Source organism: Monopterus albus, unplaced genomic scaffold, assembly GCF_001952655.1.
Source record: "Monopterus albus unplaced genomic scaffold, M_albus_1.0 scaffold343.1, whole genome shotgun sequence".
Taxonomy (NCBI): Eukaryota; Metazoa; Chordata; class Actinopteri; order Synbranchiformes; family Synbranchidae; genus Monopterus; species Monopterus albus.
The window spans coordinates 113736-124997 of record NW_018128223.1 but is presented as its reverse complement, the minus strand read 5'-3'; the positions used below and the strand labels follow the sequence as shown (position 1 = coordinate 124997).

The window sequence follows — 11262 nt, the reverse complement described above, 5'->3', positions numbered from 1 at the left end:
CTGACATATTCTTCCTGCTGTAACCATGTTTCAGTAAGACACAATAAGTCAATGTGATGTTCACTTATCAAATCATTCACTAACAGAGATTTAGATGAGAGAGATCTGATATTTAATAGTCCACATTTGATTGTCCTATTACTTTCCAATATAAGAGGAGTTGTCTTAATTTTAATTAGGTTCTTATGAATAACACCTCTGGAGTTGATTCTTGATTTATATAATTTCGGTGGGCGGGGGGCAGACACAGTCTCTATGGGGTACTGGGAGTACCCCATAGAAAATTATGCTGAAGTAAAAATTTCCCCATTCATTTGAATGGAGCAAGATTTTCAAAATAAAGCTAAATATTTCAAAAGTATGAAGTTTAGAAAATTTCTGAAGAGAAGCACAAATACTGTTGAAGAGCTGGACATTTTGATAGCTGAAATTGTGCTGAAGTAGAATTTCCCCATTAATTTGAGTGGGGCAAGATTTTCAAAATAAAGCTAAATATTTCAAAAGTATAAAGTTTAGAAAACATCTGAGGAGAAGCATGAATGTCCTTGAGGAGCTGAACATTTTGATAGCTGAAAATATGCTGAAGTTGAATTTCCCCATTCATTTGAATGGGGCACATTTTTCAGAATAAATGCAAAATATTTTAAAAAGGAGGAAAGTTACAAAAAAGTTCAATACATGCCATAATGTCCTGAAAAACCTGAACATTTTGATACCAGAATGGCTTTTCTAGCTGAAAGTATACTGAACTTATTAAGATGTGAACATTTTCCTATTGGTCCCTGCAAAGTAGGTAAAACAAGTAGGGTTGTCTGTGTGGGTGTGTAGGTGTTTGAGTGTCTCTGTGTATGTGTGTGCATGAGAAAGAAAGAGTAGTCCTACACACTGAGAAATACTAGAGTGTGGCTATTGAAATGAGATAAAATGTAAATGATAATTATGCAAAAACCATAAAAAATATCATAAAGCTGTTTACAGTATGAATAGCTGAAGAGTTGCTGAATAGTTATTAGTTGAAATGGTGGTTTTAGCTGAAGGGTATGCTGAAGATATTAAGATGTGAAAATTCTTCCCATCCATTTGAATGGGCAAAATTATTGCTGAAAAAAACTAAATAGTTTAAAAAGTATAAATGTGAAAAGTATGAAGTTCAAAAAAATTCTGAAAAGAAGCATAAATGTCCTTAAAAGGCAGAACATTTTGATACCAGAATGGGTTTCCTAGGTGAAAGTATGCTGAAGTAGTGAAGTGCTGAAAAACGGACAGAAGAAATCAGAAAAATAACTAGAGAAATGCATTTTCTGAAGAAAATGTGTATGAATGCTGAGTACTGAAAGATCGCTCTGGTAATGCTGAATATTTTTACAACTGAATGGTTTTGCTAGCTGAAATTATGCAGAATTAGATCCCATTCATTTGAATGGGACAACATTTTCAAAATAAAGCTAAATATTTAAAATGTATGAAGTTTAGAAAACTTTTAAATAGTAGCATGAATTTCCTTGAAGAGCTGAACATTTTGATACCTGAAACAGCTGAAAGTATGCTAAAGTTGAATTGTCCCATTCATTTGAATGGGGCAAGATTTTCAAAATAAAGCTAAATATTTTAAAAGTATGAAGTTTAGAAAGATTCTGAATAAAAGAATGAATGTCCTTGAAGAGCTGAACATTTTGATACCTGAAATAGCTGAAAGTATGCTAAAGTTGAATTGTCCCATTCATTTGAATGGGGCAAGATTTTCATAATAAAGCAAAATATTTTAAAAGTGTGAGGTTTTGAAAAATTGTGAATAGAAGCATGAATATCCTTGAAGAGGTGAAGTAAGAAGTGTAGAAAAATGTTGAATATCCTGGGATAGCTAAACATTTTGATACCTGAAATAGCTGAAAGTTTGCTGAAGTAGAATTTTCCCATTCATTTGAATCGGGCAAAATTTTGAAAATAATGAAATTCAGAAAAGTTCTGAATAGAAGCATGAATGTCCAAGAGGGGCTGAACATTTTGATTGCTGAAATTATGCTGAAGTAGATTTTCCCCCATTCATTTGAATGGGGCAAGATTTTCAAAATAAATCTAAATATATGAAAAGTATGAAGTTTAGAAAACCTCTGAATAGTAGCATGAATGTCCTTGAAGAGCTGAACATTTTGATACCTGAAATAGCTGAAAGTATGCTCAAGCAGAATTTTCCCAATCATTTGAATCGGGCAAGATTTTCAAAATAAATGTCAATATTTCAAATGTATGAAGTTTAGAAATCTTCTGAAGAGAAGCATGAATGTCCTTGAAGAGCTGAACATTTTGATACCTGAAATTATGTTGAAGTAGAATTTCCCCATTCAATTGAATGGGGCAACATTTTCAGAATAAAGCTGAATATTTTAAAACTATGAAAGTTGTGAAAATGTTGAATACATGCCATAATGTCCCGAAAAACCTGAACATTTTGATATCTGAATGGCTTTTGTAGCTGAAAGTATACTGAACCTATTAAGATGTGAACCTTTTCCCATTGGTCCCCACAAACTAGGTAAAACAAGTAAGGTTGTGTGTGTGTAGGTGTTTGTTTGTCGGCGTGTATGTGTGTCTATGAGTCTATGAGAAAGAAAGAGTAGTCCTACACACTGAGAAATACTAGAGTGTGGCTATTGAAATGAGAGATAAAATATAAACAGTAATTATGCAAAAACCGTAAAAAATATCAAAGAGCTGTTTATGGTATCATTAGCTGAAGAGTTGTTTAAAATTGTGGTTTTAGCTGAAGGTATGCTGAAGATATTAAGATGTGAAAATTTTTCCCATTCATTTGAATGGGCAAAATTTTGCTGAAAGAAAGTTAGTTTAAAAAGCATGAAGTTCAGAAAAATTCTGAAAAGAAGCATAAATGTCCTTAAAAAGCTGAATATTTTGTTACCAGAATGGTTTTTCTAGCTCAAAGTCTGCTGAAGTAGTTAAGTGCTGAAAAACGGACGAAAGAAATCAGAAAAATAATAATTATAATAAAGAACAGGATAACATAGTATTCAGCATCCATACTATGTTGTCCTGTTTTTTATTATTATTATTATTTTTCTGATTTCTTCTGCTTTTCAGCATCCATACAATAAAGAACAGGATAACATAGTATGGATGCTGAATCAGCACTCATACAACTAGAAAAATGCATTTCCTTTCCAAAATGCGTGTGGATGCGAATCAGCAGAAGGATTGCCCTGAAAATGCTTGAAATCAATTGCTGAAACAGCTGAAGGATGAGAAGAAATGGCTGAAATTCATTGTTGAAATAGCTGAAGGATGAGATGAACAGACTGACTGTGCACATGTCACTAAGCATGGACGCAAAATGGACAATAAAATAGCTAGATGGAACAGTTATCGCAGAGCATCAAGTGCAGCTGACAATCTAGTGTACATAGAGCACACAACATGAAACAGAGGAGTGGTACAATCCACAAGGTTCAGAAAATGACAACATCAGCTGTAGTTTCACTGAAGCATATTTTTGAACATGGCATGGCTTACATAGTGATATTTACATTAATTGTTTATATCAGGTCCTTTGTCATCTCTCCAGTTCATAGTTAAACTTTCCAGAATGTCTTTGTGTTCTCCAACCAGAAGCCCTGGATAAACAGTCAAGTACGCCCCATGCTATGCACTTGCTCTCTTGCATTCAGTTCAGGCAATGGGATGGAGTACAAAGCTGCGACATACAGAGTGAACAAAGCCATCACTGTGGCCAAGAGGCAGTACAGAGAGAAACTGAACGGCTTCTATTTTACTGCTGATTCCAGACAGATGTGGCAAGGCCTGCAGCACATCACATACTACAGGACCACCACCACCAGCATCATCAGATCCACAGAAAGCCTCCCGGATGACCTCAACACCTTCTACACCCACTTTGAGACCTCCAACCGATCCCCCTACAAGGACAACATTATCCTAAAGTTCACGAATAACACAACAGTGATACGACGCATCACTAGCAGCAACAAAGCAGCCTACAGGAGGGAGGTGGCCGGTCTGGTGTCATGGTGCAAGGACAATAATCTCAGCCTCAACACGGACAAGACGAAGGAGATGATAGTGGACATGAGGAAGGAGAGGAGATCTCATCGGTCGCTGTTCATCCGGGGGCTTGAGGTGTAGAGGGTGAGCAGCTTCAAATACCTGGGTGTCCACATCAGTGAGGACCTCACTTGGACACTTAACAACACACAGCTGGTCAAGAAGGCCCAATGGCAGCTGTACTTCCTGAGGAGGCTGAGGAGGTTTGGCATGTCACCTAGGATCCTTTGCAACTTCTACAGATCACTGTCTGGTACGGCAGCACTACTGCTATGGACCGCAAGTGCCTGCAGAGAGTGGTAAAGACTGCTGAGAAGATCACCAGGACTCCACTGCCCTCTCTGCAGAGCATTTACCACTGCAGGGTGCGTAGGAGAGCTGCCTCCATCCTCGCAGACCCCACTCACCCCCAGCACAGACTGTTCAGTCCCTACTTTTGGAGCAAAGGTTCACAAGGGTGACATGCAAGACCTCTAGACCTAAAAACTGTTTCTTTTCCTCTGAAATCAGACTCCTAAACAGCGGACAGGAGTTTATTACCAGGAAATACGTCATGTACTGACGACCTGTACTGTTTACATTCTTAGTTTGCACATATATTGCACATTGACTGTTGACTACTGCACATACAGCTGCTATGTAGCATACATTCTTTTATTCTGTTCTTATATATTTGTATTATATCTGTTCACTTACTGTTTTAACGTGCCATAGATTTTTTGTTACTTAATTATCAACTTTATATGTCATTTGTATTGTGTGGCATTCATGTTGACGACCAAGTAGGAATTTCATTGTACAGGGAAACACGTTTCCATACTGTGCATATGACAAACACTTTGACTTTGACTTTTCACAGCTGCAAAATCATGTTCAAAGTCTCATTGCCTCCTCTGTACACTCACCATTTTTCTTTATTGGTCTCTGCCCCACTATGGCACAGCTGTAATGCTACCCTCACACCAATTTGTTTCCAGACACGTTAAACCAGTGGTTCACAAGCTACTTGAAAAGCCAGGGGTGTGTTAGTTAAAGCACTTTCATCCATTTTTTTTCTTGAACAATTCATTCCTTTTATTTTCATTTGAACCATTCTGCCTGTGTTTTTCTGTTTACTAATCTAATGTAAGACAATTAAAGGTAAGGTGAGGGTTCCATATCGCTAGCTACACAGTTCATTTAAAGTGTTACTGACATGAAGACAACTGTCAAGTTGTGAATAAGGCCTGAAATATACAGGTATTCTGTACATTACTGCGATGAGTGTAAATTTTTTAAAACAATTTGAAGGCCAAGCCATGAACTATGAATGGTCACTTCTTGTATTGTTATTGGTCACAGTTTGAACGTTACATATTCAGGAAATATGCCAATTGTTCTTAGTGAGATTGATTATAATGCAGCTTTAAAGACTTGAGCATTATAAAACTGCACTAAATGTACTATAAAATGTAGTTCGTAACTTATGAATATTCATAGGCTATAATTCTTTTAATAATATTTAGCACCATTTCTACTGGCAAATCCTTTAATATTTGAATGGTTTTTGTAGCTGAACGTTCTGAACAACTGTATGTGTGCCTGTATTATGCACACAAGTTAATTAGCTTAAGAAGTGGAGGGTTCATAAGTAATGCTTAAAAAGGTTAAAGGTAAATAGAATATTGACAAAACAGGAAGCAGAAAAAATATCAAAATATTGATAGAATAAATTGTTTAATCATTGGTTGAGTTATGTGACCACACGTTGAGAAAGAACTGTGATGAGGTAAGGCTCCCCCATCTCTCCCTCACTACATTGGCAAAGCAGTCTGGATGACTGCTGATGCAAAATAAATAGAGAACAGGAAAGCATAGTGTGGATGCTAGCAGTGAAAGCAGTTGGGGTGAAAAAGTGGTACTTAAACACACCACACAGACTACAACCAACGGCCGACTAGCATGTATTTTCTCTGGCTGCGTGAGGGCAGTAACTCCCTCTATCAGCAGGTGGCGGTATATGTATTTGTCACTATAAGCTGCCAAGAAACTAGCTCTTGTTCACAACAGCTGCTGTTTGTAGCTGATTCAAATCGAGAATATGCCTAAGAAGTTGCAAATGGCACTGCCATTCTCTGCTCTTGGTCTTTTTGTTGTGGAAGAAGAAAGGAGGTTGTGGAGGTGAAAAACAAGGAGAAGCCGCACTTAAATGGGTGAAATCATGGATACTACAGCCACAGGCTGAAGGGGCTTTGCCGAGCATTTCACTTCTCATGCACTAATTTGCTAAGGTGGCCAGCCAGTCAGAGTGTTCTCCCTCGCCAGTGAGACCTGATCAACATGCCAAACTGGCTGAAAAGCCGCCAACGCAGTCTGAATAGTGCCAATGGTGCAGGACATACCGGGAAGATGAGCCCTGACAGGTGCTCACCGGGGGTCCGATGGTGGCTAAAAGCCTGCTGTCAGCTTGGTGTTTAACTTCCTCTTTGTTTCTAACAAAAACATTTTTTGTTAGAAACAGTTAAGTCGAGGAGTATATGTTTTTAGAGAAGCAGTGTATTGCCACAGATTCTTCAAAAGCTGCATGGACATTTTTTAGATGAACAGCCACTCAGCTGCTCCCAGCTGAGATTGTTCAGCTGCCGTTCAAGCTGCATTTCCGCTGTCGGAACATAACAAGTGGTATACCCCTTTCTTCACTTAACCGTCATCCGGTATAAGCTCGTGGGCTGATGCAAGCCGTCCTGCTTTGCTTTTCCACTGTATTTTCCCCTGGGTTGGTCTCTGTTTAGAGGAGGAGGGGCTGCACTTTCACACATGCACACACAGTTGAGCCTAGGGAGAGTAGGAGACATGAAGGGTCAAACCTTAGTGCAAAGATGTGCCCGTTTAGTGAGACAGGTCACCAGTCTTATCACAGGGCTAAGAATGTTATGAACACTTGTATCAAAATATCAGAAACCTGGTTTGAAGCTGCTTTTACAGAAATATTGTCTATGACCAGCAGTTTAGAGACAGGCCTGTAATGTTGGGGCATAGAAGAATCCACAATCATTGCATTAAGTGGTTGAATATTGGTTGAGCATTTTTAAAATAAGTAATATTGCATATATGAATGTGACATGCTTTTCCCTTTTAAAAATGAATGGGGAACATTTAGAATTTGCCCCTCCTGAAACAGTAGAGTAAAACACATGGAAGCATGGTGGATGACAAGAGAAGAGTAAAAATACTCTAAATATAGAAAATACACAAAAAATGAATGCAAACGAAAACAAAGGGGTGATGTTTAAATACAATCTTAATACAACTCCATGTGGAAGGAAAGCATATGTATTGTATGTGAAAGTGAACATGTATATATGTGATAGAAAAATATATGTATGTGAGAGGAAAACATTTGTATGTGGGAGGTCCAGGCTACGGTATGGCCTAAACTTCCCCTTATACTGTATATCATTGTATCCATACTACACAAAATGAGTTTGGAAACTTTTTCAAATATTCACAATCGATATGTATCAAAATACTGATATTTTTGACAACACTATTTTGGGCCATGGGGCAGTATCATGTCACCCGAAGTCAAAGGGCTGTAGTCTAAGTTTGAAGCCACAAGTCACCGATGTTAGTCGAGTTGCAAGTCTTATGATTCTCTCAAGTCAACAGATTGATAACTCTATTCTATGCAAATGAATTTGAGTTTTCCCTCTGATATGGTTAATCCTTATCTGTCTTCTGTCTGCAGTTCCAGAGCACATGCTTTGTCTCCAGAATGGCCGCTACGATCACCCAGATCGCATATTTAACAGGTACAGTTAAGTACCTTACCATAACATGTTACTGAATGTGTTCATTTATCTTAACTATGACTGTGTATTCAAAAACTGTTATGAATTTGAAAAACTGTAAAATGTAGGATGCCATCAATCACAAATCAGAGATGTGACTTCACTCCACTTTTATTGGTGTTGGAATAGAGCTTGGAAAAACTAAAGATTCTGTAATGAATGAAATATTTGTTGATACAGAAAAATATGCATTTCTTTGTACATTATAAAAAAATAAAATACCTAGTTGATCTGGAAGAGTTTTGAAAGATTTACATTGATATTAACTGAGCTGTATTGTATTTTACAGCATATGCGAAACATGGAAAAACTGCTTAGAGGGAGCGACTGACTTCAAAGAGGTAGAATTATGGATCTTTTTTGTTACTACTTGAAAGGTTATACAAATACCTATACAAATTTACTTTGGTGTTTTTTGACCTAGCTACAGTGTTACAACGGTGAATTGTCATCTTAAATGTGACCAAATGCTCAGAAAACAAGGTGTTCCTGTGTTGTACTTCTATACAAAAGCAAATTTGTTCATACACGTCTCACAAACTCTCGCTCCTGAGATTTTTTTGTAAAGTAAAGGAAAGTATATAAAGCCTTACACAGTAGTTCAGGATCTCTTTGAATGCTCACAATCTCCGTGCAGTTGCACGTTCATGTGAGCTTGCCTGACATCCGCCGGTGCCATTGTAAAAGCTGAATTTTTTGGCTGTTCACAGTTTTGTGGGTATATTTTCCCTCCTGCACTGTGGCCAGAGGATGTGGAGAAAAATACAGATGTGAATGCCTGTGTCAGGCACTACAATACGTAGTTACAAAATGCTGCGTTAAAACTGTGCTGTGCCAAAAGGAACCTCTATGTCAACAGTGTCCAGAAGTCAACTGCTCTGGGCTCAGAGGCATCTGGGATGGACCATCACAGTGGAAATGTGCACTGTGGGTCAGACCAATCTGTGTTTCAGGACTTTTTGGAAAGAATAAATGCCGTGTGCTCTGGACCAAAGACAAAAGGACCATCCAGACTGTTAGCAGCAACAAGTCCAAAAGCCAGGGTCTGTCATGGTCTGGTGTTGTGTTATTGCCCTGGGCAAAGGTCACTTACACTTCTGCGATGACTCCATTAATGTCGAACAATACAAAAATGATGACAAAATTGCAGTTGGAGCCACATTTTGAGAACAGTAGGCCCCCATGCCCTCTGAGACCATGTGAAAACAGAAGGAGCTAATGAGATTCTGATCCATACGCAGAGATTTGCATTTATGACTCCAGCCTTTGTCCAGGTTTCTAGTTCAGGCTAAACAGGGACTGAAATCACAACTAAACATTCAGCATGAATGTGCAGTTATTTCAGGGTAACACACAATCACTTAAGTCTGCTAACTCTTCCCAGAAGTTACCCTTAACGTACGGCCGTGCTATGGTGGACAGGTGTTTGTCAGTGTCCCTTTTCCATAACAGTGCTCCGAGCACTGCTTTACTCATCAAATGAGACGGTTCTGCTTTTCCATTTAGTCCAATGTGTGTGATTGATGGAAAAAGAGATTATTTCTGTTGGCATCAAGATGAAAAGTGATTCATTGTGTGGATGCTGTGAAGCATCCACACTATGTTATCCTGTTCTTTATTATTAGTGTGGATGCGACCATCCACACTCTTATCTTCTTTAGGCTTGTTGTGATTGGTCCATTAACAGTAGGATTAAGTGGCAAAGTGATTATAATATTGATAACTCGTGGCTAATAACAGTTTTTTTTACATTTTAGCATCACTGTGATTTTTAATTCTCTTTATAGCTATGTTTCGTTTTTATATGAGTGATTAAAGATCATTTGAAAATGATTCATGACTGCTCAGGTTCATTCATTCAGTTTCATAATATCATAAAAAACATCAACATTTTTGAAGTGTGAGAGTGCAAACAGGTTGCAGAGTCACTTCTGCTGATTAAATGGTGATTGCCAATTGTTTGTGTCTTCTCTCATTGATAGCTAATATGATCATAAATTAGCACAAACACAGTAAACACAATATACAAATAATCAGTATAGAATGCATTAGTGTAACTTGGGCTTACGTAGGTGTATAGTGTCAGGGGAGATGCTTCTACCTGGAGAAGTTACTATGTCTGCATTATGCCAGTTAAAATATGGGGTATCTCAACTACCCGCTTTGTTTAGTGTCACATCTTTTTTCATCGGAACATATACTGCTGTTTACCTGTCTATGGAGGAGACATTCACATTAATAAATGTTGTTGTGGTTTGTCATGTTGTCCACTTGCAACACCACACTGACATCAGGAGTTGTGTGCGTTCACAAAGTATCTTCTTGTTTTTAGGAAGAGGCAGTATTATTGTATGGATGCATAAGCATCCACACTATGTTATGCAGTTTTTTTATTATTAGTGTGGATGCGAGCATTCACACTCTTTTTTTTTTTTTTATAGTTTTGCACCATTCAAAAGAATGGGGAAATTCTACTTCAGCATACTTTCAGCTAGCAAAACCATTCAGGTGTCAAAGTCTTCGGCATATTCAGGGCGATCTTTCAGCAATTCGCATCCACACGCATTTTCGGCAGGAAATGCATTTCTCTAGTTATTATTATTCTGGTTTCTACCACTGTTCTTCGGCATCTAATTCATGCAGCATACTTTCACCTACAAGGGCCATTGAGGTATCACACTGTGTATCTCCTTAAGGACATGTGTGCTTGTATTTTTATTGTCTGTAACATTTATACTTTTTAAGCTATTTAGCTTTTTTTACAGAAATTTCCCCATTGGAAATGAATGGGGCAAAATTGGAAGCTTAATATCTCCGGCATACGTTGGGCTAGAAGTGCCATTTCAACTTTATTCACCTCGTGAGACGTTCAGCTACTAATGGTGCAAAAATCATCTTGATATCTGTTATGATTTTTTTATAATCGACATTTATATTTGTCCATAGACAAAGCATTGGTGCAATGCCATTGGTAGCCATGCGTCACGTGACTCCCCTGGTCTCAGAGCTGTTGCTATACTTTCGCTCTTCCTCTTACCGCTTTTGTGCTGCCATTATGCCCATTCTTAAGCATTATACACATATAATAGATGACGATCGTAGAGAAAATTGTCACGAATTCAGCTGTCAGTGTTATCGAGATGGGATGAATGGTATTTGCGTAATTCGCTTATTCCAGCGCATACGTCTCACTGCTCCATATACTTACAGTGAATACAGACGATCCGCTGAAGCAAAACGTCGGCATATTTGTAAATCGGAACTGTTCCTTCATTTTGTTTAGTCTTGACAGTGCAATAGCACAACAAAGTGCTGTATATATTAATATTGGGTGTCACTTTGATAATCGCCGTCTCTC

At 38.0% G+C, this 11262-nt stretch overlaps 1 protein-coding gene across 1 annotated transcript in view; it reads left to right on the top strand.

The window, feature by feature from the left end:
- Window positions 1-11262, top strand: part of nsmaf (neutral sphingomyelinase (N-SMase) activation associated factor) — a 91926-nt gene that overhangs the window by 56814 nt on the left and 23850 nt on the right. Inside the window, exons 16-17 of the mRNA XM_020625024.1 lie at window positions 7802-7865; window positions 8194-8245. Coding sequence (XP_020480680.1) covers window positions 7802-7865; window positions 8194-8245 — 116 coding nt within the window. The remainder of the gene's footprint in view (window positions 1-7801; window positions 7866-8193; window positions 8246-11262) is intronic.